Below are 27,908 nucleotides of genomic sequence, written 5' to 3' on the forward strand. Positions count from 1 at the left end.
TCATTAACAAGACTGGACAAGTCGAGGCGGGTGGCAGCGGAAAACCAGAGGTCACCTGAGTCCATTCATGTTTTTTAAGGCACATACGGATGTTTGAGACCCTTTTGGTTCATCTTTTTAAGAGAATTTGTTTGCTAAAATGTAAAAATCTACTTATTTTGTGAACCGCAGACCGGAAGACAGGAAACCGCCTGATGAATCTTATGAAGATTTGTTGGGATTCAGTGTGTTTCTGAGTCCTCTGCTGGGCAATAACTAATGAGCATCATCTATCAGCTTCAGTGAACCTTGTCAGGGTGTTCAGGGGTGGGAAACATCACAAATCATCCTCACAATTTGATTCAGAAGTCTTATTTTGAGCAGTATTTTCCAGCTCCTGTGCAGCGTGTGCCAAACCGTTCATTAGTGTGTCTGCACCACTGAATACGTGAAATATATGCAACATAAAAAATAAGTAGCGGTTAAGCTCACAGGTCAAGATGAAGGTCACTGCATCACAAAAGTTTAGAGCCATAATTTTGATTCTTTTGTAGGAGCAGAAGCTCGTCTGGGTAAAACTAACATTATTCATTCAGCAGTGGAGAAAACTGATCAGAGTTGGTTGAAAGTTTTGTAAAAAGGCACATTTGTCAGCGGTGGAGGGAAAAGTTCGTCTCTGGGTGGAAGAAGCACTCGCACAACACTTCATCTTTGTCGAGGGAAGCAACTTCTTAAATCTTTAAACCCAAAATGTCCAAGAACGAAGGCTTTCTTTGAAGATGAGCGACAAAACTAGTGTCTGTCAGGGCGATTCCACAACACCTTAATGTTATTAACGACGGACAAGAATCTTTGATCTGAACTGATTCAGGATCACAGAAGTCTGTTTTCTAAATCATTAATCCAGAGCTGATCAGTTCTGTTCTTGCCTGATGGATCACACCATGCACACTGTTATTAGCAGTATGATGTTTAAATTACAGCAACAACAGAGGCAAGTTCACTTCTTTGCATCGTCTGCAGACTCTGTGATGTTTGAGGCGCAGCAGAGAGTCAGTGTAAGCAGCAAGCAGCGATCAATACGTTCTGCTAAGACACGAGCACTGGAAGATAGAAAACAAGCCCAGATGCTGAAATGAAGCTGAACCACTGCAGGAGGAGGAGGAGGTGCAGCATTCTGAGATCAAACTGAAGTGTTCTACCACGAAGGCCGACAGCAGCAGCACGAGGAGCATCGCCGCTTTGCCCTTTAGGGAGGACAGACAGGCAATTAGCCCGGCCGCCACAGCGTGTATGTCAGCGGGCGGCGTCAGTCCGACACCCGCTGGGCCCGGACTGTCTGCCGGTCCCTCCTTAACTAACCGGCATGCGGTTTTCCCTTCAACCTGCGGGCCACACACGAACACGTGCGAGCCTGCGCGCCCACACGATGCCTACAGATGGTTCACAAGTTGGCATGCTGAACACAAAAAGGTGTTCCTGTGTGCAGCTTCTGGCGCAGTATTTGAATGTGAGCATTGAGTGTTGAGATGCCACAGGAGGCAGACGGAGACGCATCAGGCCTGCTGAATAATGCAGTGAGATACTGGGCTGCCGATGGCGGCGACCAGGAGAAGGCTGCAGAGTCTTTAGGTTTGTTATACTGATGTTTATCTTATCAGTACAGTAAATATCTGTTGTTATTTTCAATATTTTCCTTCTCTCTTTCCTTTAAGCTCTTATTTCTGGAGTGTAATCTAAATGAACACATCAGTTACTGAAGAGACTGAACCTTCAGTGTTGTTTATGGATGCAGCAGCAGCTCTCTGGACACATACTGTGATGTTTCCACTGCAGGAACTTTCTCCTGGGACATGGAAACTTTGGAGGAACATTTCCACCGCAGGGACCAACCTCGAAATGAAGTTCCCACATTATTTTACCCCACAGACTCTAAAAGTACAGGAACTTTGGAGCTGGGGCTTGCTGCGCTGAACATTTTGACCGGTCGAGTGCTTGCAGCGTTATATTTCAGCCGTCATTCTGAAAAATCTGCAGCTGCAAAGCAGTTAACTGCGCTTTGACGCATCAGCAGGGAGTTACAGAAGGTAGTCCAGGCTGTGCAGCCTCCTCAGATCTTTAGGCCGCAGTGGAAACGCAGGAAACTACGGGCTGGAGGAACCTTTCTGTTCATGCACTCAAAGTTCCGGCTACTTTGGGTGGAAACGTGGTTTAATGGGCTCATCTGACCCTCACAGACAGTCCTGAGTGGTTTGTGGTTGGATTTCTTGCCTTTTTTTTCTGCGCTACTTTCATTTTCTTCAGGGTTGAGTTTCAAAGAGGCCGCAGCTGAAATTATTAATGAGTGCTTTGATAGTATTTGGGGAACAAATTCAGAAGGCTCAGCATGTCCCGCTCTGCTTCAGCTGTACAGTATGTGGAGATGATCCCTGAATCAGACCGAAACTCGGGTTTTGTTTGTCCTCACACGGACACGTGGATCCTAACTCATAATGAGGTCCCTGGGTAATTCTGCTCCAGTGTGAGCTGAGCTCTAAATGAGGGCCAGGGTTGAGGCCTCGGGGCTCCTGCAGGCTGCCGGAGCTGAGCCACAAGTCGATATGCTGACAGATTTTTCTTTAGCTAACAAAAAAGATGATGCGTGTTTTCTCAAAATACCCCGTTTCACGTTCGTACAGCGACTGAGAAACAAGTCTCATGTATTTCACTGCCAACGGCGGCTCTCAACCTGGAGGTCAGGACTCCAACGAAGGGAGTCCAGATAAATCTGACGAGTCAGGGGACAATGAACAGGACAGTCCTCTAATCTGTGTGATTTTTGTGACTTCCTGGATGTTTTGACCTCTTCAGGCCTCTAAAAATGACTCAAATTAAAGTAAATAATTACTTTTCAGTTTACCTGGTCAACTAAAAAGATGTCTTATTCTAGAGCTGAAGTGATGTGACAGACACAACGTGCGGTTTGATGGCATCGCCACAGACTTCAGAAGCTGTAAAGGTCAATTTTTTTTACCCTCTGACTATTTAAAGAGCAAATGATTAATCAATTATTTAAGAAAATAAGCAGCAGATGATTGGATACAGGAAACAGTTGCAGCCCTAATTGCCCTTCTAAGAGGTCACAAGGGATGAAGGTTGGAAACGCCGCCACAGGCCTCGCTGTCATCCATAGAACACGTAACAGACGTCCCTGAGCTCAGGGAAGTGTTTTGAGACGAGCTCAGAGGAACAAACTGTAGCTGCAGCGTTCAGTGTTTTTTCTGTTTGACTTGCTTGTTAATGAGAAAACTGCTGCTAATGACGAAGCCTCGTCATTTCAATCACACACACACACACACACACACACACACACACACACACACACACACACACACACACAACCTGCTGATTCCTGCAGAGCTGAGGATGAACTGGCTGAACTGTGGGCATTTCTCCGTCTCTCACACTCACTCAGAGCTCCATCCTCACGATGACACTCATGCTAACATCTGCTAGCACCTCACGCCTCAGCGCAGCACCTTCAAGGCTGCACAGCACTGCAGAGAGTGTGTGCGTCGCATCTGTTGGAGGCCATCTCTAAATCTGCCTGCATTGATCGAAGCCGAGAGAAGAGCCAAGGTGAATTCCTCCGCAGGGCTGATGGACGGAGATAAAGACGACAGCCAAATGGAAAGTGCGAAATCGTTCCCGGGCAGTCGATAAAGCAGCTGAAATCTCTGAAACGCTCTCTCTGTTTAAGTGTCTGCGCCTTTAGAGCTGATTACACACACTTACCTGCCTCACAATAACTTTCACACACTCGTCGTCAAGTCTGATACACACTCCAGAGCAGCCGGAGCTGGAAGCCGAGAGCAGCTTTGTCACGTCAAAGGTTCCACTTTTAAAAAATCTATAAATCACTACGACATGAATCTGGTGGCGTTCGAGTCGTTACTGTAAACAAACAAGAGGACGGCCGACGAGCCTGACAGCCTCCGCTCTCCATCTTATCATGGATCTTTTCCTGACTTCAAATACGTGGATTGATGCCATAACTGGAGTTCTCATATGAATATTTCATCCTGTGTGTTGATGTAAAGCAGCTGCGTTGGGGGTCAGAGGTGATGTCACACAGATCTGACTCGTCCTCTGCTGCTTTGTTTGGCTTCTTTGGGGGCGGGACAGTTTGGGGACTGTGCTGTCCACCCTGTGGTCCGTGAAAGTCAGTCAAACCCTGCTGGGCCCCCAGGCCAGCGAACCAAAACACACAAGGGACAAACAGAAAGGACCTCACCCAGGGCCACACTGTCAAGCCGTGGGCTGATGGACGGCCATCCGTCCAGATGTCCAACAATAACATTTTACCACAAAACAAAAACTCATCCTACATATTAAACATACTGAAAGGTTTCACTTCAAACGGACAACATGTAGTGAGAGTTGCAGGGTTAAACCATGTATATCTACGTATCTACAGTTCTTAAATCTGTCGTTTTACTGTCTTTAAAGGAAATATTTTAAGTTTACATCACGTTTCATGTCTGTCAGGTCATAATATTTTGGGAATTATAATGAAACTTGTAGTAGCCTCTGACCAAATACAGGCAGAATGTAATAATGTTAATTCAACAACAGCATTCACACACACACACACACACACACACACACACACACACAGACAAAACCATGTGATAAACTTGTCATTGCCACTGGAAGAATCCACTTCATGCCACCTCTGCTCGCTCTGATAATTCAATTTTCACCCTTCTATTAGAAACCCGGCGTATCAGGCCAGAGTGTGGGTGACGCCTCCAGCTGAGTCGCCTGGTATCGGTTCAGAGGTTAAGCTCTAACATTAGACTGCTTTGATCACGGCTCCTGGAGTAAGATGAAGACATATCTGAGCTCGTTCACTGTCCACAGAACGAAACGCCTGCATGCCTGAACGCAACATCTGCCTCCATCTATCACTTACCAGCAATGATTCAGGGTAAAAGCCGTTTCTACCCAAAATATTGTCTTCCCAATGGAATGCAAGCTGCAGCGCATACTTGGACGGTTTAATTGGTCCTCCATGAGTGCACTAGTGGGGTTAGTTGATAAATTAAAGCTGTTATCAAAGCCAGATGGCGAGAGACAGCAGGCGTTTTGTACCTGCATAAAAGCCTTTAAAAGTGAATCCTTTCTGGCTTTTAGAGGAGGCACATTCAGCTTTTTTACACTGGCTCACATTAATGCTTCCACTTCAGAGGGCTGGGACCTGGCAGCAGGTTGCTTTATTACGGGAACACGACTGCCTTATGGAGCAAATCAGGACGAGACCGCTGCAGCACAAACAGAGCTAAAGCTAACGTGTTTTAGCGCACTTGAAACTTTCTTTCATGTTCAGTAAAGCCAATCTAGGTGAAAACCCAGAACGCGCAGCCACACACACCCTATGCAAATTTAAGAGGACACAGGCCCAGCAATGTGACAGAGAATGAAGGTACTCAGGAAAAATTATCATAAATTATCACCAGTGTCCTATTTACAACACATTTTAGGCGAAATCTGCAAGAAGCACCAATTTACCTGCCCATCAACCCCTCGTTAAATTCATGCTAATTGCCCCTCTGGAGGTACAGGGGCTCCGGTTTTATTTGAAAGGCACTGAAGCAAGAAGTCAACAAGCTGTGGCTTTCTTCCGCCTGCAGGGCCAAAAAGTCTGACAAGCTTGTGGCTATGACAATAAAAACAGCGCCGGTTTTGCGTAATAGACAAGGATCAAGGCCGTCGCATACGGGCTGATCCAATCAGGAGGCAGGACGAGGGGTCAGGGGTCACAGAGTGTTCCATTACCTCGGGCACCATGCTTCATTATTCATTGCACACCAGAGAAATGCAGCTCCAGGACACACACACACACACACACACACACACACACACACACACACACACACACACACACACACACACACTTCCACCATCATGTCCCACAGCATCAGAGCTATTACAGTGGTGACTCGAGGGGACTGTCCCTCCCATTCAGAGAAACGCCACACAGGCACAGCGAGTTTAACCTCATCCACAATGACAATGACAACAAAATAATTAGCTTTATTCCTAAAAAGGAACATTTCAAAGCCAAATCTTCAAGTATCAAAAGCGTCTTTCAATGCTGTTCAATGCTGAGCACAGTTTAAACATATGAAGCACACAAACGCCCCTCAGCCCTCTGGTCTCTGCAGAGACTTCTTTCTTCTTGTGCAATATGGATGTTCCAGCTTTGTAATTGGTTTTTGTGTGAAGCAACAGCAGATAAAATATTCAGAGTGGTTACTGCTGCCACTAAAAACTCTTTGCCCTTTCACGGCTCCGACCACAACTTCGTCAGCGAACGACAAAATGAGCTACAGGTTGTTTTGCTTTTGCGGGCAGATGACGTTGATTTTCAGTCGCCGGCAGGCTCTAGATGGTCAACAGGAAGTAAGATTGTGGACAATGGACAACCTGACAAGTTCACCAGCGTCCTGCAGGAATTGGCCAGATGTGTGGAGGTGATGGAGGGTTTAACTTTCGAGTTCCCTGAGAGTTCACCGTTATCATCGTTTGTGCAGTTCATTGCATCTCGTCCTCGTCTATGGCTGCAGGTTTTTCAGCCCATGCTTGAGTTTGGCCATTTAGTAAGGCTGGAAACACCTCTTCCTTCAGACGAGGCTGGACGCCACTTGTACATGGTTGTTTGCACAACTAATTCTACAGATGAGTCGACTAAATCTTTAGGGATCTGACCCCAGAGTGGAAAATCCTCGGGTGCAGAACTCAGACCATCGCCGTCTCCACTGAAACCTACATTAAACTAATGAAGACGCTGTCGATTAACAGCTCCTGACAGCGAGGCGGGGTAGCTTTCATTCTTGGTTTAAGAGACTGACACTCATGAACAGCACAACAGCAGAACCTTCACTGTACCCGGGGAGGACTGGCCAATAACCAGTTTTAATAAAAGGCCCTGATATTAGTTGAACCTCCTGCAAACACACGAAGCTCACAAATCTGCTGTCCTGTCCTCACGTTGAGCTCTTCCCCCACAGTTTTCTTTCGACTGATCATGTCCACGGTATATAAGTGGACAGCACTGACTTTCTGGCCTTTTCTCGTGATGCTTAGAGTCAAATCTTTTTACTTTATCTGTCCGACTTTACAGAGAAATACAACCGGTGAACAAAGTGACGTACTGCACATGCACACACCTCCAAACCTGGCCGCTGCCCTGCGTCTGGATGGCGACACCAGCTCCTTGACGATCTGTAGGACCTGCATGCTCACGGGGAGGCAGCCGGACGTGCCACAGGGCAGGGGCAGCCCACTCTCGCCCTCTCATCCCCCACGACCTCATCCCTCCCTGGCTCCTCCTCAGGACTCATGCCCTAATCCACATCTCGACTCCCGGCTCCTGGGGATCTTGACTTCAGCATCCTGAAGGAGAGGAACCACGTTTCTGCTCCGAGACCTGGTGCTCGTTTATGGGTGGTGCTGGCTGTTCAAAAAAACAGCCTTCTCTTTAAATCTTCTGCTCCTCTTTTATCTTTTTGATGTTCTCCCTCCAGATTTCAACACACACAAACTCCCTGCCACTCAAATGTCCTCGGGTACTCTTTGCCGGCGTTTCTCCGTAAAACAGCTGCTCTCCACAAACACACACTACCTGACAAGTGCTTCACCTGCTTCCCACGTCGCCTCCGGTCCACATGAAACAGCCTGTAAATCTCAACTCAACAACTGGCAGCTGCTGAAAGTCGCGGAGGATGTTGGCTGTGTTCACCTCAGCTGGAGCGCTCTCACATACTCTTCATTCGGCGATGAGCGGCGGAGAAACAGAGCAGAGCGATCCTCTTATTTCTTCTTCTGCGGCTCAGGCAGACAAACCACCTGGCTGCAGTGGATCAATGCATGCACAGCTGACCGGTGACGATGCCTCTCAACTGTCCAACTCTCTCATCTCCTCCTCTGACTCCCGTTTCCTCTCCCATCGCCCTCTCCTCCCTCAGTCCTGCGAGCGCTGGCTGCTTTGCTCGCTGTCCTCCCTTCACATCCTTTAAATTCCTTTTAATGACCGCTTCCACTCACTCACCCACAGCATCTCCATCCCTCCCTTCCTCTCTCTGCTTCCCTGCACTCCTCCCTCCTCCTCCTCCTCATTGTGTCGCTTTCTGTCTGTCACCCACCGCCTTCTTCTCGTGTTCATTTACTGGGAGGCTGAGGACATGAGCGGAATGCAAAGGGGGAAATTCACGGCAGGAGATGCGTCCCGGTGACGATTTGTACCCGGCGGCATCAGTAACGCTGCTCTCCTCAGGTTGCGCCCTGTCACAACCGCCACTCCCTCAGCATGTCTGTTACTGTAATGATGTTCTTAATAGCTGCTACAACACAGAAAAAGCTCATTTACAGAGAAAGTCCAGATCATAACGTCACGTTGTTGTTTTACAATACACCAAAAGATGTTCATACTACCAAAACAACCACCCATCAGGAACATTTATCTCGTTCTGCTCATAAATCATTTACTCTAACACTGGAGGCAGGCGCTGTCTCACTTCTTCTGGACCTCGTGGCCTTTTGTACTGTACATCACGCTGTCTGAAATAATTGCCTTCTCGGTATGCTTGGTTGCAGCTCGACACTGATTTAAGTTTTACAGGTCTTTTCTGTCAATTTCTCCTCCTTTATGGCTCCTTTGGGGTTCTTCAGGGATCAGTCCAAGGCTCTGCTATCTTTTCCCTGTTAACGTTAACCAGTTGGATCTATATGAGGTCCTCTGCATGGTACTTTCACATTTTTTGTATATTTGAGTGTGCACCTGCAAGCATCTACAATTACATAATTGTGGGCTGGATTCAGACCTGATTGTGCTTCTTGTAATTTGAAAGATTGCAGGTTGTGGCTGCAACTCCTTGTTGATCATTAACTTGCTGGTTTGTGGTACCTGCAGACAGCTGATGCATTTTTAAAGGCGTAAAAAAACAAGAAAGCGAGCAGAAAATAACAAAACACGTTCCTGCTTTTCATGACTTCAAGAGCGGCATTGCTGCATGCTTGGCTTCTCCACAACGCCCTCTACAGCGCTAAAGAGCAAAGGCCACTCCTGCATGATGCTGCATTATGTTTAAATGTTGGTTGCAGACAGCGTAAAACAGCCGCAGAGGAGATGGGGTGCAGTTTTCTGCATGTGACCAATGTGATCGATGTCTGTGATGCTGATCTGTGACCCAACTTAAAAACTGACTTTCTGAGACAGCGCAGTGAAACCTCAACCTGTCCGCAATAAGCATCAACTTTCTAAAAATACCAAAAGTCATTTTTCATGAGGCTAAATTTACAGGCGAGGTATCGACACAAGCGACAAACAGTGACTAACCAATGTGGTTGCAATGACCTCAAACATCATGAGATGGAGCTCACGGCAGTAGCATAAATGTGACTCATCACCACAGGCCGAGGTCGCCTTCTTCTTCATGAACGTACATGAGTGACCCTTAAACAAATAAAAGCATTACCGATAAATGAATCTCCAGATACTGACGCTCACTTGTAGAAGATCATTGAAGTGACTCTTTACAGACGACACAGGTTGAAATGACCTTCATTCAGCGGCAGATTTCTACTCGCTCATTTTCAGAAATAAAGACTTTCAGGGCTCAATTATGGACAGAAGTGCCCCTGAGACCATCCTTTCATCAGATTAGATCCAACATGTCTTAATACAGCACACACATCATAATGCTGAGTGAATCTCTCCACCTCTCTCATTAGCTGTGAGTTCATTTTTCCTGCTTTCATCTCATTTAGTTTCTCGTTCGCTCTCCACCCTGTTCGTCATTACTCCACCTCTAATCAGTCCACATACAGTCTCCCTCCCTGTTTCTCTCCAACTGCATCATCTTTCCGCACTCAGTCAATCCATGCTGTAACTTCTTTACATCCATCAGGGTTAGTTTTCAATCGGATGTCGACCTTTTACTTTAAATGACATCCAGCTGGTGTCTGACGGCGCTTTGTGAAACAACATTCAGATTTTATGTAGAATTGATCAGCATTTCACAGGGTTTCAATGGGAAATACGACCCCAATCAATACATGCAATCATGAATATTAGAATAATGGAGACTTTCATTGTTCTGAATGCTAATTCAGAAGCTTTCCCATCACAAACATCTGCACATTTATCTGGTTAGAGGCTGAACTTTTACTTACTGTGTGCAACTAATTTAATGTAAGCTGGAATAATATTCTGGAGTAATAGTAAATAAAGGAATAAAAATTGAAGAAAAAAAAAACACTGTCTCTATCACCTCTTCCTCCTCCTCCTCCTCCTCCTCCTCCTCCTCCTCTTCTTCTTCTTCTCTAGTTTCAAATCCAAACTGGATTTCCCAGCAGCCCCTGCGGTGAGCGATGTTCTCCTGTATCTGTACTGGAGCCCGTCAGAAGACGACCTGAAGACGAAGCGACCTTGAGCAGCGACACTTCGCACACCTTCAGGGCACATGACCGCATCGTACCATCACTGCTCGCTGCCATGTTGAACAGGAAGACACACACACATCCACAGAGAGATTGTGCATGCTGGTAAACACGCACACACTGCACCTGCCAAGGACAGTGCAGCATGCAGAGAGGAGCAGCAGCGGTGTGTAACACCAGCAGCCAGGTTCATTTTTCACACTAATGGAGTCACTATAAAACACTGTTCATATAATCCGCCTGTGCCACGCGATGCATGTGTCCTTGTGGTGAAATGAGTCTGCACTCGTCGGTCTGTCGATCCTCCAGCTCCGACTCAAAAGGTCCAATTACTGCATTGCTGGACTGACTCTGCGGCTGCTGTTGCTAAGCCTCAGACCCACTGTTGCTAGGCTGTGACCCCCACTACATGAGGTGAAAATGTGGCCTTTTACGCACATAATGGTGCTCACCTTTGAGCGACTGCAGCCTTCAAACAACACTCTGAAACACACCAGTTGCGCCTAACATGCATCGACACAACCACATGTATTGTTTTCTGTGTTTCTGCAGGTGGATGCATGTTTCCCATCGCCGCTGCTGCTCCTGGCTGAAGGTGGCAGCACGTCTAAACCCCTCATGACAAGAGCTGCCATCAGTTCAACCAGAGGTTCAGAGGAAGAATCAGGAAAAAATAAACAACTTTCCACTTGACTCTGGCATCTGTAGGGTGCTACCTGAATAGTTATGCACAGTTTTTAATTCTAATCACTTAAATAATCCTTTTCAGAGTTGTGGTCGTCATTCCACTCCTGTTTCTTGCTGTCAGACATTACTTTTTAAGAGCAACGATATCAAGCTACAGACTGCAGCTGAAATAAACCAAATCGTTCAATTAACGGCAGCGATACTCATGCATGGCCTCGTTAAGCTGCTGCGGCGTGTCCGAACGACACAGGTCAGATGAAAACCCTGCAGCGCCGCTTCTCATCGCCCTCCTTTCGCTTCCTCGCCTTACAAGCGCTCACAGGGAAGAACTTTCCCAGGGATCAATATGTAATCTCTGAAAACTTTGGTGGTTTCACATTCTGCATTTCAATAGGGCTTATCAAAGGAGTCCCACATGTGAGGGAAAGAGGAAGTAAGGTGAGGGGGGAGCAGAGAGGTGGGGGCACCCACACTGATATGGACTGAGCTGATATCACTGTGGATGAGTTGTGGCGAAGCAGGAGGATATTGATGGAGCCCTCAGCCTCCTCCTGGAAGAGCTCTTAGGTCCCATCATACAAGCACCGGATCAATAGGCCCTCCACCTGTTTGCCTGAGAGACAGATACTGTAAGATGCATCGTCGCTTTAATCTACGTGTCAGGTAAGAGCTCGGCCTGGTGGCAGCCCGCTTCCCTCAGAGTGGCGACCGGGATGCCGTCAATACTGTGATCGGCTCTTCAATCTTGCACAGGCTGAAGAAACACGGCGACAACTGCGGAGAACCGGGATGATCTGAAACAGGTCGGTCGATACGGGCGCCGATACAGGTGCTTCTGCAGAGCGGTTAATTAGAGCTGCAGCTAGCGATAATTTCCATCTGCCGCCTGTTCTCTTATTTAATTGCTTCCTTTGTAAAACACTAAAACTATCATGAGTGAAAACAGCAGATTTGATCCCTACAGGGCGGCCACATTGCAGACTTCAGTCTTTAAGGAGCAGAAAGCCAGTTTTTATAATTTTTATATATTTCTGCAGAGTGAGAAAGCCTGTGAAACAGCATTTAAAGCTGTTAGCAGCTCCTAATACAGGGAAATTTGGCACTTTTAAGATTCCAGATGTGAGATTTGAGGGTTTTTCTGCTGCTTTGAGAAGCACAAGGAATTTCCAATAAAAGAAAATTTGCCAGATGATGAAAGAAAAGGCAGAGTTTCACTAGATTACGTGGAAGAGACTCTAAAAAAGAAGAAGCTTTTACCGTAAGGCCTTATCGTCAGAGCTCAGAATTAGCCGAGAACCGTCTTCAGTTATTACAACGTGAATGAAGTCTGAAGGTTTTTCTGCCGGATGCACTTTTTTGCTTCCACCTTAACTCCCTCCACAGAAAATGACAGCAGCAGCTCCGCCGTCGTCAGTCAGGCAACTCATCTCAACTCCTCTTGTACACTGTGAAAAGTGGCAACACCAACCGAACACAGCGCTCCCCTCAGTGACGCTCTCCTCTTCCCACTCCGGCTCGCTGAAGGGGTTTGTTTCAGGCCGCCACACACAAATCACACAGACGTAACGCGCGCTCCTCCGCTGGCCTAATGGCAGCGTTCTGTCGGAGGGGTGATTGAATTAGGCCAGGTGCTGATTGCTCGGCACATTGATTAACGCTGCCTGCTGCGCTTCAGTGCGTCGCGGGGGTCCTGCCGCTGAATGCCAATGAGACAACATGCACGGGAACAATATGAACATGAACATGATTCCTGATGACTGACTTTTGTCCGACCAGTCAACATTTTCACCTGCACAACTCTTTTTTACGAAAGGTTTGCTTTAAAAGTGGTGCACGGTATTTTTAGATTAATGCTAATATAGCAGCATTGGCAAGCTAGCAAACTACATAAAACATGCTAATAGGCTAAATTGGAATATTCTCATGTACAAAATGACATACTAGCATCCTCCAGTAGTTTCGTACACATTGATACTGCGTTTTTGAAAAAATGTAAGTATAAAGCTAACGTGCTGTCAAACCATCTCCTACTTACACTCCCAACAGACATGCAGCAGCATTATCCCAGCGGAGACATGTCTCTGTCCACCCGGTGAAAGACGTCCAGCAGCAGAAGAGCTGAAGAGTCACATACTTTTTTAAAATCCAGTGTTTTGCACACTGACAATGATATAACAGCGAACATCTGTCGACAGCTGGCGGCCTCAGAAACCAAAGTGTCTGAAGTGAAACGTCACAGCAGTCCAACACACCGTGGAGACACTAAAGCAGAGTTTGAGTCAGCAGTTTGAGAGCAGTTCAATGTGGATGGAGCCACCACGGGGATGGGGGGGGGATTCCCCAGAACGTCCTCCCCTCTGCTTCCTCTGTCGGCCTGGCGCCGTGCCACGGCGAGCGAGGGAATGGGAACGGACGGGAAAAAAAACACAGTGGAACAACATCACCGCTCTGCCTCACACTTCCTGTTGGCCCTCCCCGTGTCATTTCCTGTTTGAAGTGTGCAGCTTTTTGAGTCCCAGTGTCCTTCATGGCGTGTTTCATGGCGTGTTGTGAAATGTTCCAGCACCACCTGTCCGGCTTTATTCACGTCACTGCCTCTAACCTCACTAAGAACTGTACACTGAGATGTGTCATTAAAAAACTACCCAAAAACGCCTCACTTAAAGCAAAGATGCCTGATTAAATCACAAGTTCCTGAAGGCTTTTAAAAGCATTCAGACATTATCACTATTCTTGTCCACAAGCCTGGCTGTTGACAAACATATTTATTAGAAAACAAACTCAAATCAAAGCTTGGCCTCGCTGAATAGAAAATATTTTCTGTGTTCTCTGGCATTGTGTGAGCTGTCTGCTTTGCGCCACACTGGTTCAGTTTAATTTGTTGCATTTTTGCATGCGGTTTGGTTTGGGTTGCACTGGCCCATAAACTACAAACCAGGATTTGTAAAACACAAGTCAGACGCTCACATGCGGCACTTTCACGAGGTCAGCGGCAAACCGCTCTTTCATAACTTAACATTTGGACTTTATTTTGACCTGATACTCTCATTTAAACTTTACCATTGCTCCTTCTGCCTGCTGTGTCCATCCTGGAGGAGGTCCCCTTCCCCCTCCTGAGGTTTGGAGTTTTATTTGAAGAGCGTCAGGACGGAGGATGTCATAAAAATACTAATGGAAAACACGAGCCTATATTAGCATAGATAACAGCATGTTTATGATGTAGAAATGGGAAAAACAGAGCTGCATTAACTGATGGAGTTAGCAGCATGACAGCTGTTGCGACGAAGGACTTGTCGTAGCGTTCTTTCTTGCACAATGGATGCAGCCGTCTGTTACTGAAGGAGCAGTCGAGCTGAATAAAGTCATCAATCCAAACAGCAGTTTGCCTTCATAACAACTGATGGCAATCAAGTGCGTCTTAAAATAGCCATAAAAACATGGTAAATTCCAATAGAGCCTGCCACTCTTCTTGTAAAGGAGGAAATAAGTAAGGTCAAGTCCGATCAATTGTATTTGTAAAAGGCTGAAACACATATTTGTCTCAGAGGCCTTTACGGCTGAACGCCATACAGCCCCCTCAGGGCTGCAGATATACAGCAGAAAAACACAGCAGTAGTAGAATCACAGTGCCTCTTTTACACATCCACACACACCATGCACATTACAGGCATGACCAACACTGACTCTTTGGGGCTCAGTGTCGTGTCACAGCATATTAAGTTAATAAATAATTCATTTTCAAAGCAAAAATGCTAAAAACGTACTGGTCCCATCTTCAAAAATGAGAATATTTGCTTGTTTTCTTACTCTTCATGGCAATGAAGTGAATAACTGGTTTACATAAAGTCCATCTCAAATGTGGTTTCAGATATTTCCTTCCTACCAAGATCTGAAAGGCAAGATAAACAGAAAATAAATAATGGAGTAAAAGGCTCCAAACACAGCCTTCACCAAAGGCCGATAAATCAAAGGCCAATGAAGCAGAGCGACTGCGACTCCCTCAGAGCTAACCTCTCCCAGGCCTGCGTGACCCGGCCTCACAGCAAACAGCCACGATGTTTACCACTGAGGTGGCACATTCAAGAGCCTCTATGGAGAGAGCGAATGTGTGTGTGTGTGTGTGTGTGTGTGTGTGAGCGGTATTGTTTACAAGGCGACAGTAAAGTAAACAGCAGAGGAGCGGGGGTTTGACGCACGCAGAGGCAGACCGCCGAAGATCTATGACGACACAGCCCGGGTGACTGCGGCAAGAGTGTGGGAGTCAACAAATATTACCCACAATGCCCCCGTGCTCGCCTTCGCGGTCTCGCACTCTCTCTCACACACACACACACACACACACACACACACACACTCATGCGTTCATACATCACACAGTCGATCAGGTGTATCCCTCTTGACATTGGTCGATAGGGTGTGAGTCGTTTATCACGGGTTGACGGGCGGTGAGATGTTTGTCACCGGCTGCTCTGTGTGTGTGTGTGTGTGTGTGTGTGTGTGTGTGTGTGTGTGTGTGTGTGTGTGTGGTTACTCTCCAGTCATTGGTTTACTGTAAGTGGACTCGGGAGGTTACGAATGTGGTTTCTTGAGGGCTGATAAGACATTCTGTTGGTCATAACGACCTGATGAGGCTGAATCATGTTTTGGCAGGTTTGTGTGTTACGTGTGTGTGTTTTTAATCTTCATGAACGAGACCACTCAAGCACAATGAACAATGGGAGAATGGTTCACGTATTCATGCTACCTTCGGTTTGGACAAAGGCAGCATAACTACAGTCCATGTGTGTCTTAGCATTTATGTTACATGCTGGAGGTAAAATAAAAGGTTTAAAAACTAGCAAAACAGACTTTAACAGCCTTTTTCCAGTGAGAAACGATAGCTAGCTTACCCAGATAAGATCAAGAAGCTAGCAAGTTAGCAAAACAGCAGTAGCGCAACTGCTTACAGTTAGCATTTTTCCAAATAAACTAAAAGACAAAATATAATTGTTTTCCTTGTTTAACTGATAATGCAGAACTGCAGCTTTGGCATTATTTTAATAGGCATCTGTTAGCTTAAACATGCTAGCGAGGTTAGCCTAGTCCATGTAGAAGAGTTATACATTTACCAGTGACAGCCAGGAAACAGAAAACACATCAGCTAATCTGGACATTTGCAGTGCTAACAAATAGCAGAACTAGCATGAAAATAATGAAACTATTTTGTAAAAAATGGTTTTAGCATGTCACAACGACAGACAGCTTTACCCACAAGCCTCCAGTGAGAAAAGTTAGCTCGTAGCAGTAGGAGCGCTAACATAAATGACACCGTTTCTGAGTGGGAGGAACGCCGCCGAAAAACTGCACCTCTGCTCGGCTCACCATGGCAGCCATGTCATAATTTCAGTGTGTGTGTGCGTGTGTGTGTGTGAGCAACGAGAAAGAGGGAAACACTTGTGTGACTCGCTATCAAATTCTCCTGCTGCAATTACCTCAGCTGAAAATGTCCTTGCAGATAATATTATGCAGCATCTATCCAAAGAGCTCTTCTTTCTTCCTCGTGTTTGCAAACTGCAGTCTGCAGCAGCACAGAGCAGCTTCTGCTCTTTGGAAATCTTTGTTTCTGCAGTTATATCATCTGGGAAAGCACCGCTTAACAGCATTTCTTAAGTGAAAATTGCTCCACGGTCAATTCAGGCTCCGGCTCCTCAAACAAACTTATACGTGGCCTGCTGGCGTTTTGTCAAGAGCAAACAAAAGCCACACCGACCCTCTGATGAACCCCAAGGTCCACTCTGCTTAATGTAGCTGGAAAACTTGATAAAAGTGCAGCGGTGTGGAGAAGTGGCCCGGCAGCCGTGAAGTAACCTGGTGGCTTTGCAAACCTTTTTCAGCTGCAGCCAGAGGCGGCACGGGCAATGAAAACGGTACACAAACTCCTCCATGCTCCAATCACCCAGAGAAATCCATCCACCCTATCAAAAATCCATTATTAAAGCCCTGAAACTGCACGCTTTGCATAGAGGCACTCGTCTCTTTGAAAGGACCATTCGAAGTTCACTGAAATCTATCTTTGCTCTTAAGATGCCGTGAAGCAGACTCTTCATCTTCTTCATGAGGCGCAGCTTCAGAACAAGTGCTAGTCCGTTAAATGTTGCCACGCTCCACAAAGGCTAGCCGGTAAAATTTATGACAGTGGAAACTGTTAACAGTGATCAACTTTTCACAAGGATCAATAACCTTCACTTTCATACAAATCCTGCTTTAATAATTCACTTTTCATACATGGCAACATCTGAGAAAAAACTTTTAGATGCTGGGATACCAGCTAGCAACATTAGCTTTAGCATAGCTAGCTCCAGAGTGCTAAAAGAAGCCGTTTGCTTAATATCCACTTTGGCCATGTGGTTTTACCGCCACCTACTGGACTGGAGGAGCAGAACGACAGACTGTGGGTAGCATATAACGAAAAATATATATTCAGACAATGTTTTACCTTAAATTATTATTATTAAAATTATTAAATTGTGCTCAATTTTGCCTGATATCTGAGTGTTGTCACTTTTAGACTTCTCAATTAGTCTAAGTTTAAACTTCCTTAGGGGAATTAGTCATTAGGAACATCTCTAGTTCACACCCATTGATGCAGAATGAGGTCACCGTTAAAGATTCACGGTTATGCAGGAAGTGAAGGTGTCAATTCACTGCGTCTTTAACAATCAAAGGTTCCAACAAGGATCTTAATGCCTTTCAGATGTGAAGACAACATTTCTGTCTTAAATAGACGTACAAACACCAACAAAACATCCCATCAGGGTCCTTCTGGTTTGAGGTTTTGCCACAAGACTACCTGCACCTCATCCATCACACCTGACCGGACCAGATCGAGTTTTAAAAGAAGGTCTCACCTGTGGAAAAACTGACAAATAAGCAAGTTATGTCAAGTATGTTATGAGCGGGTGAGGATGTGTTCAGGTATGTGATCCACTCTGTGTGTGTGTGTGTGTGTGTGCGTGCGCCTCAGTAACATTAGTCATTAAATCTCTCACTGGTGGCTTCAGTGTGTAGAGGCTGATGCCCTGAGGACGAGGTCTGAGGATCCATTTCCTACTGCTGCCCTGTTTACTGGGAGATGTAATCATATTCCAGCAAGGCTTCCTTCCTGTAACCCCCCTCCATAACTCAACACACACACACACACACACACACACACACACACACACACACACACACACACACACACACAGAGCCTCTCTGTCACCACAAACATGACATCCGACCATCATTCAACTCTGCAAGGAAAGGACAGAACATGCTGAGAGGGAGGGAGGAAGAACTGCATTCCACCACACGACTGGCATCCCATCACATCACACACACACTCGCTAACCTTCAAACGTCAGGGAACACACACTGACGAGGACCGAAATAAAACAGGGAGGCCGAACAGGGTGGAAAAACAAAGAGACGGGAGGACGGTGACGACTGTAAAGTGGAGTGAGGTGAGAGAGATGATGGAGGCGAACGGCAGAGGGATGAGCATGAACTGCCTTCAGGTGAAACAGCCCCAGTTTGATAAAATGTGTAAATCAAAGCGACAGAAGGAGAAGTTATGTTTCTGTGAAAGTTCATTTATGCATGCAAACAAACACAGCATCGCATCCAGACTGAGAGAGCTGATTTCAGATCAGTTCTGGCACCGGTTAGTCATTCAACCTCAAGCAATCCAAGAGCCGAACTGAGCCAAGTTTATGCATCATTCGACCCAGAGTTCAAAACAAGATGATCATCTGCAAACAACAGTTTTCTGAAGTGTCTCTGAGTCCATGTGTTCATCTCCATCCAATCATGTGTTCACAAAGCGGTGAACCTCGCTCCATTCTTATATCATGCCGATAAAGCAGCGAGTGAAATAAACTGAATTGTTGGTTAAAAAGAGGGAAAAAACACTTCCTGGGAGCGAACATCACATACTTGATGACCACTTCGCTGCAGCAGGGAAAACACAGCGTCTCCGGTGTGAATGTCACAGCAGAGACAGCCTCCACCACCACAGCGCTGCCTCTTCCCGCGGGAGGGCTTAGATGTGGATCTGACACAGTGGCATTAATGAAAACAGCATGTCATCTGGCGTAAAATCTGGACTAACTTTAATCCTTAACCTCTATTCAAGTTCAAATTCACAGCACGCTCGGGGTGACGAGTCCTTGAAGTGGAGGAAGTGCGGCGGGCTCATAAACCTGCCCGACCTGTGGAACGACATCAAACCCAAACGACGCTCTTTCCTCAGGTGCTTTCCGAACAAACAAGCTTTCTAGAAATTAGCCTTGAGTCGTTCTGTGGGCAGAGAGAGACTCAGTGATCTGCAGCCTGGGTGAAGCAAGACGGCACATTTCACACCAGGAGGTGTGTCATCAGCGCCTCACGGCTTAAAGGTTTAACAGAAAAAACAACCACGAATGATGCCTTCAAGTGCTGTCAGGAATGTGTGCAAACACAAAACACAAACAGCAACAAATCTGGAAATCCTGTGATGTTCAGAGAGACTCCATTACAACACCTCTGCTGCTTTATGGATGTAGTTACGGCTTCCAAACTCAAACACAAAAGGCGCCTGCAACAAAATGTTCAGCCCATCAAAAACCAGCTACTGCCTGGCTGCTGGTTAGCTTAGCGTAGCCTAGCGCAGAGAGACAAGGGGAAACAGCTTGTATCTCATTTATCTCCCACTGCTTCCAGTCTTGTGCTAAGCTAAGCTAACCGGCCTTATATTCAACAGACAGACATGAGAGTGATACCAAACTTCTCGTCTAAAATTCCCCCAAAAAATGTCAAACCTTTGCTTTAATACTGCATGAAAAATGACGCGGCTCCTCATTTATATTAATGATGTACTTTGCAGCTCTTGCACTGTGAGCCGTGTACACCTGAAGCTAACAGCTGCTGCTGCTTGCTCTTGTACATATATTACAGTATCTGTGTGTTGAAGTATTCTTCTATGTGAGTCTGCTTCTACATGAAGTACTCCTTTGCTGAAATAGGAGGCACCGGGAGCAGCGCCTCCACCAAAGCAGCGCTTTAGCACAGTGCTATTTTCAGGCCGAACACCCGCTAAGAGCTATTTGGAACGGCAACGTCTTGGGCGGAGAACGACATGCAGCGCGGGGAGACATTAGCACCGCTAGCTGTCATCCACCCTCTGTGATGGTGGGAATCAGTAGCTTCCAGGCCATGTTCACAAGGATCTGCGGCTTGGAAAATGTGGTTGAGTTAATAACCGTCTCCGAGGTGTCTTGTGTGCTCAGGCAAACGTCTCCAACAGAGCTGCTCTGTGGCTAACTATAGGAAGTGTGTGTGTTCGTGTTGAGCAGCTTCCAGGTGTGAAAGCATGCGACTGTAAACCAGGAGGAACCTGCGCGCTAAGCCAACTTTTAATAGATATCACAGGTCCAGCAGGACGGTTAGCTGTGGCTAAGCTAACCGTGCTAGAGTCCAGCAGATGGAGGCCAGATGAGGCTTTGAAGAGGTAATTACCCTGCACCACACCCAGACACTGTGCCCAGCAGGCCACCCAATGACATCCGTCTTCTCTGACAGGGAGATGTGAAGGAGTGTGTGTGTGTGTGTGTGTGAGTGTGTGTGTGAAGGGCAGGTGAACAGATTGAAGCCAACCATCCATGCCTGCACCGGCATGCTGCTTTAAAGCGCTCCTCAAAACCTGCTACTGGTGAGGTCAAAGGTCGTCGAGCATGTTGGCGTCACAACAACACGGACCAAAAAAAGGTCATTTTAGGGAGGTTTGTTGTCTGGCAGCGATACAGATAAGATGAAGAAAAGTTAAAACATGTCAAATATAAACTAAAATTTGACATTTCCAGACGACATTTAGCACTTTGTTGGCTGTTTGTCGACACACTGAGGCTCTTTCACGCATCATATGAAAGAAAACTGTTGCAGTCGACGGCGATGTTGAAATTTCTGACTGACACTGAAGGCATCATAATGACAAAAACTGTTTTAATTTCTGCCAAAAAAAAAAGCCTTGTGAAGCCATTTTAAGGTGACTGTCCCTTTAAGAAAACTCTTATTGCTTTTAATGAACTTCATTTATCGATCAGTGATGTTTGCTCACGTGAGGCGTCCACAGGAAGAGACAGAATCTAAACAGGAAGTCGTTAACTACATTCGAGCTTCTTCCCCTTCACGTGTGTGGATGACACACTGAACCGTCTTTGCAGAACCGTTATCCTCCTTTGACGAACAGGCGGTTTGTTCAGCACCAATAAAACTCCTCTCTTCCTCACTCGTCGTCGATCTCCTCTTCCTCCGCTGTTATCGCTCAGCTGGTCTGCGGGGACGAGCCGGGAGCCGCCGCGCCGCAGCGTGTTATTAGCAGAGATAATGACTGCGTTCTTCTTCTGCTCACCGACGATATGATTTGTCACATCAGGCCTGAAGGGATGTGGGCATGTTTTGATTGGACGGCCTCGTAAAGTTTTGTCCCTGAGACGTCTGGATGGACGGTTTGTTTGTTTTCGGTGCTGAAGAAGAAGACAAACATGTGATGACACAACAGCTCATCAGGGTTTGTGCTCTTTGCTGTTTGTCACAATTGAGGAAGTAAAAAGGCAAAAAGAGTTACTTATTACACACAAACATGAAGTCACGCAGGCCGACGGGTAATTCATTCGTCTATGACTGTACACTATTATTACTTAGTATTGTTATTATTGTTAATATTAGCAGTAGTAGCAGTAGTACTCGAGTATTCTTGTTACTTCATGTAGAATGTGTTTCTGTGGAAAAGGTTGCTGTTTATTGTCGTATAACACACACAGTTTACATGTTTACACATTTCATATTGTCTGTTATTTATGGTTGATTTGTATTGTAGTATAGAGTACATATTTTTAACATATTTTTCCGTATTGATTCCCACATGTTTGAGCCTCAGAGTCCACATATTCCCTTCCTGTGAGGAGATATCGTCGACTGCTTGTCCTCAGTGTTATTTAACAAAAACTAAAGTAAGAAGAAAAGGACGGCTGGGAGCAGTTCAGGCTTAAAAACCGAGATTTAAAACTCCTTTAAAAGCAGCTGCAGCAAAACTTCAGGCTCATTCAAGCTGCTAAATGTTTTACAGCCGAACATGTAAACATGGCAGAGGTTCAGCGCAGGTCAGCAGCCTCCTCTGTTTACAAGGAAGTGGGAAAAATACTCCAAAATAAAAGCACTGATGTGTAAATTCACCACATTTCAAACTCTCAAAATCGACCTACGGGCCACTTCTGGTGTTCTTCTTTGACAGTTAGCATGATTAGCATATGAAGATTTAGCAGTGTAGCATCGAGTTCATGCTAAAATCACACGTTCACGCTTCGAGCCTGCACCACAGACAAACCTCAGCAGAGTTTCAGGAGGTCTCAGCTGCTTCACACCAGCCTGAAACTCCCAGTGGCTTCTTCTACTATTTCACACTTTGCTGCAGACGTGCAAACCCTCCAGGACCCCTGAAGGACCCCAGACCGCACTTTGAGAAACCCCTCAGCAACAGCAACAGAGCGATGAGTCCGATTCTTTCCTCTGTATCTCTTTCTACCCCCGTTTTCTCCTTTTCCTCTGAAACTCGGACCATCCAGAGGAAGCCATCCATCCTCGTTAACAGACTCGTTAGAGGAAACTGACCCCGCCCTGCCCCGGGCCGCCGGCTGTGTGTGTGTGTGTGTGTGTTGTCGGGGGGTAATTAAGGTAATTAGCTCAGGATATCAACATCGTCAACCATCTCCAGGCGAGAGAGCGAGTCCATCAAAGGTTGAGATAAATCATGAAAGCTTTTCTCCCTGACGAGGAACGTTCAGGTCACGTCAGGACGCCGATCTGCACGCCGATCAGCACGCCGACCAGCACGCCGACGTTTCATCTGATTATTTTCAGGCCATTTTGCTCCATTTCAGAAGAGATTAGGCTGCCAGAACAGTACCAGAAGACTTTTTAACGACTTCTGTTGACTGTTTCCTTTTCATGTTTTGTTACTTGTTCTGACTTATTTCATGTTGATGATGTTTGATTTGATTTGACTTTTGGCACTTTTAGCTGCAGGTTTTGCAAAGAGCGGCACATTTTTCCAGCATTTTCATCATTTTTTTTGCCATTCTTTCAACACAACAATGTATTGATTTCATGTATCAAAAACACCAAGGCCTTTGAAGCACAAGCACACACACACACACACACACACACACACACACACACACACACACACACACACTCTTTGAAAGAAAGAGCAGCAGCCAGCACATAAACCACCAACCTGCTGGTGGGCTTTTCCCGCTGTTACACGACTCATCAATCACGCTTCCCTCCATTTTCATCACTCACAATCAATCAGATCAACCACCTAACACCCCCCCCCCCCCCCCCGACACACACACACACACACACACCTGTTTGTGTGTATGGCTGGTGGAGCGTGCAAAAGAAAAGGCAGTAATCGGGTTAAACCTCTCAGCGCTCCCCTTCAGCAGCGTCCGCTTAATCCAATCGCCTTCCAGTAAACGCCTCACATGCGCTGGGTTGCCCCGGTAACCCAGTCCCCCCCCACAGATCTACAGCCTCACAGCTCTGCACGGCGACGCGCCGCAGAGGCGAGCGGCGCTGAGCGAGTTAACTCGGCTGGCTCCCTTTCAGTCCTTATCTGTGAAGTGAGCTAAACAACAAGGAGGTCTGACAGGGTGGAGCGCCGAGTGTGGAGGCCTGATATCAAACAGCAAAATCATCTTTCTGCTTCACACAGCTGAACTATTTACCAACACTCAACACTGCCTGGTATTACTGAGACTAGCTGCTTTCCACCTGCACACATGGTGTCGGATTCGGACACTTCTGAAGCAGCAGACGGTAAAAAAACGCACAGAGAGATTAAAGACGTCTCGTTTGGCTCATCATTTCTAACTCAGTTATCATTTGCTCTGCACAGAAGTCGGTTTAATAAATATTACAAATGAGCCAAATTGAGTTGAGGACAGTGCTCACGTCAGATCAGCTGATAAAAACCATTCGTCTCCACTTCCCCTCGCTGCACCCACGGCGCTCATTCATTAAGGCTCCGGCAGCAAAACGAGATTTTAAAATCCACTTTTCCTGATGCAGAAAACTCTCATATTACTGTTCAGCTCTCCTGCACCAGGTGCCAAACATCTGCCTTCGTTCTGCTGCAGGCTGGTCTGAGTACAGCCACGAGGAGCATTTCTGTGAACGCCACACAGCAGAGTTATACGATGCATTCAATGTCTAAAAACAGGCTTTACATCAACTCATGACGGAACATTTCATCCACACAGCTCAGCAATAACTCAGTGTTATCAATTAGTGTGCAAAAACCTCTCTCCAAATTAAGGATTTCAAGCAAATTCTAATTAATCTTTACATTATAACAGATTTTATGAATATTTAACATGTGACTTTGCATGTATTTACATATCAGGTCTTAGAAAAATGCTCAATATTCCTGCACATCACCAGCAGAACACAGGACACAGGACACAGGACACAGGACACACCCCCTGATGGAGCAAATGATCAGCTGCTCTGCTGCAGAGTGTGTGTGTGTGTGTGTGTGTGTGTGTGTGTGTGTGTGTGTGTGTGTGACGTTATGCACATGTATGAATGTTCGAGGCGTTTCAGAGAACACGCCGCAGCCTGGATGAGTCACACCGAGCCGACATGTGAGGCCATGCCTTTACGCCGTGACGCACACACACAGCACACGGAGCTGATGGAGTGCACATCTCGCCACATTTGCCCTCCCATCATGCTTTGCAGCGTGATTGATGAGCGATGAAGTGGAGAGGGTTGCAGCACTTGCTCCGCTGTGTCACACGTTTGTGGCGTCAGGGAGGAGCAGGCTGGAGGTGCAAACAGTCCTGCTCCACCTTTCAATACTTAAAGAGTGATTTCTGCAGGAGGATCCAAAGTGTTATTGATATCACTGGAACGTAAACGCTCATATTAGATGTTAGGGTCTAAGGAGGGGCTTTCTCTGTGTCTCAGCCTATCACAGTAAGCCGTGGTGGCTGTCAGCTCCACCCACAATTCCACCTCTTTGCACAAACATCGATTTTCATGGTTCCAACAAGCCAAAAATCTGCAGTTTCGTGGTTTAAAAACAGAACTTCAGACGCTTCACAAAGGCTGCAGTGTGCTCGAGTGTGTTCGTGGTGTTTTATGCTTCCTGATGTAAAGAGAACAGGTACAGGACAGGTGTCTGGAACGAGAATCGCACTGCAGAGGCACACAAAAACGCACAACGACAACAAAGCAAGAGGAGACATGAAGAATCAGCTTACTCATGGTGGGAGTCCAGGGGTGGGGGGCAGGGTGAGGCCCAGGTAGGGCGGGGCTTTGGACAGGTGAGGTTATTCTCCGCTGGGTCTTTCCTAGAGGCACTCATGACCTGAGGAGGAAACCACAGAGACACATGAAACCATTTCTGACCCAGAACAGGAAAAATCATCAGAACCAAAAACTGCTGATTTCAGCGTCTAAAGTTTGTGCATCAGCGACTTTAAACCAAATAACTTCAGCTGCAGACGACGTTTGACGTCATCGTCCTGCGCTTCAGCAACATTTTTCACTATTTTCTCACATCGAACAGACAAAACGATCAATTATGCACACACACACACACGCACACACACACACACAGCTGATTGTGAGCTGCTCATTAACATCTTCACTGAGATATAAACATCAGGTGAATGAAGAGCCTTTTGTCTTTTGATGGTGTGTGTGTGTGTGCGTGCGTGCGTGCGTGCATGCGTGCGTGCGTGCGTGCGTGCGTTCATGTGTGTGTGCATCCAAACAAGCTCAGCCATGGGACTAAATAGGGGAAATCTGATGACTGTATGCGGTAATAACGGGTAATTTGATCACTCTGCAGATGCCTGCTGGATGGGGAGGGAGGAAGGGGCAGGCAGGAAGGTGGAGGGAGGAAATGATGCAGGTGATGTAGAAATTACGCCCCCCCCCCGCGCCCCCAGATGCTGGAGGATCCAATATCCTCCCGGGCTGCGAGTAAAACCAGCACCGGTCAGCAGAACGCTCCGGCAGCAGCAGGAATGACGAATAAGCAGCAGAGCAGCGATCTGTGCAGAGAAGCTTCCACATAAAGGTGGAGGGAGAGCTGACGCTGCCCCACGGGCGCCGTTCTCTCCGCCGTTATCATCCACGCCGAACTTACGGTTTGTTTTAGGCTCTCTGAAAACTCCTCAGCGGAGTTAAAGCGCAGCTGCGGTTTGACTGTGGCTGCAAACATCATCATCAATTATCAGTGTTTTTTAATTATTTACTTTATAAAATGACAGAAAACATTCCCCAGAACCCAAAGTAATGTCTTCAAATGTCCAAAACTCAGAGATATTCAGTTTAATGATGAACCATAAAAGAGAAATCCTCACTTTTAAAAAGCAGGAAGTAGAAAATATTCCTGCTTCATGAATAAATAAGACAGATTTCAATGTAATTAGTAAAAACAGCAGCAGCCAGCAAACAGATCTAAGGACAGAATGTGTGAAGGTTTGAGGACTTTATAGCACTCGAGGGCGCCTGTGAAAAACCCTATTAGCTGCGAGGCTGTGACCTGGGATTAGATGCACCATATGTCCACCAGCCAGTCATTAAGCCTGAAACTAGCGGAGCTGCTGTGCGACAGACAATCGACCAGGAGCTCGTGAAACCTGCACTTTCTGCTCCACTCTGGAGCCCCACAACAACACCGTCGATGTGAAAGCATAAAGCTGAGACAGAGGCCTGGTTAGCAGACGTTAGCGCCGCTGTGGGGTCGTGTTTCCACCTCGTCTTCGCTCTGCAGCTGCTGGACGCTCCACTCTGTCCTCCAGCTAAACGCTAACTCTGCGTCACTGCTTGGTGCTCATCAGGTGGCCTTACGGCTGCATCAGAGCTGTAAAAGCACGTTTGGACTCCCCAAAGCCTTCAAGCCGTCACAACTGATCCAATATTTAACTCTGGATATTATGATCTTCATCCTCAGTGCAATAAAACTTAATATTTTAGAATATTTTGGCACCAAAGTGAGACTGTGAGACGATGAATAACAATGAAGACGCACTTGTTTTTGGCAGCTTAAACTGGAGTTTTATGCCTCCGTCGACCAGGCAGGTCAGCAGCTGAGCTCAGCTTGACCTTTGACCTTAAAGCACAAAAATTTAATCCTTTCGTCCTCAAGTCCGAGTGAACCTTTGTGCCACATGTGAAGCAGCTCCCGCAGGCGTTCCTGAGCTCCGGCCGCAGCCATCATAAACACTGACGTTCAAAAAGGCGAATCTCTCCAACCGCGGCGCCGCTCGAGCGGCGGGCCTCTTCTGCTCTGAGCTGTAAACTGTAAACAGGCCAGCAGCTGTGAGGGAGCTGCTGCGACGGCGTGTTAATGAGTAACCACGTAACCTCACGCTGGTCAGACCTCTCTGCGGCACATTAACTACCCACTGACACAAACATTCGGCCAAAATTATCTGTATCGCCTTCATGAGCCCACGCCGGCCAAACAGCGGCGTGTTTGTTGGACGGGAGGTTAGTTACATCTGATGCAGGGTCAGGAGCCAATGCATGCACACGCACACACACACACACACACACACAGGCCAGAGGGCGGCTCAGCATCTGGTGGTGTGTTGTGTTGCCGCTCTGAAGCCGGGCATTAAAGGAGAGAGCGGCGCACTGAGCCAGCGGGGATCAGCGGCCAATAAAGACGGGCAGCGGCAGCA

The 27,908-nt window shown here is 46.6% G+C and overlaps 1 protein-coding gene across 4 annotated transcripts in view; it reads right to left on the reverse strand.

Annotated features, from left to right (window-relative positions):
- usp6nl (USP6 N-terminal like) overlaps positions 1-27,908 on the reverse strand; it is a 73,495-nt gene that overhangs the window by 41,247 nt on the left and 4,340 nt on the right. For 2 of the 4 annotated variants that reach the window (XM_076722529.1, XM_076722530.1), the window contains exon 2: positions 25,473-25,579. In XM_076722529.1, coding sequence (XP_076578644.1) covers positions 25,473-25,476 — 4 coding nt within the window. In that variant the 5' untranslated portion in view covers positions 25,477-25,579. Of the gene's footprint in view, positions 1-7,190; positions 8,042-13,183; positions 13,253-25,472; positions 25,580-27,908 lie in introns of those variants that run through there. The other 2 variants (XM_076722531.1, XM_076722527.1) reach the window with 2 other exon arrangements.

This window comes from Chaetodon auriga, chromosome 22, assembly GCF_051107435.1.
Source record: "Chaetodon auriga isolate fChaAug3 chromosome 22, fChaAug3.hap1, whole genome shotgun sequence".
Lineage (NCBI taxonomy): Eukaryota > Metazoa > Chordata > Actinopteri > Chaetodontiformes > Chaetodontidae > Chaetodon > Chaetodon auriga.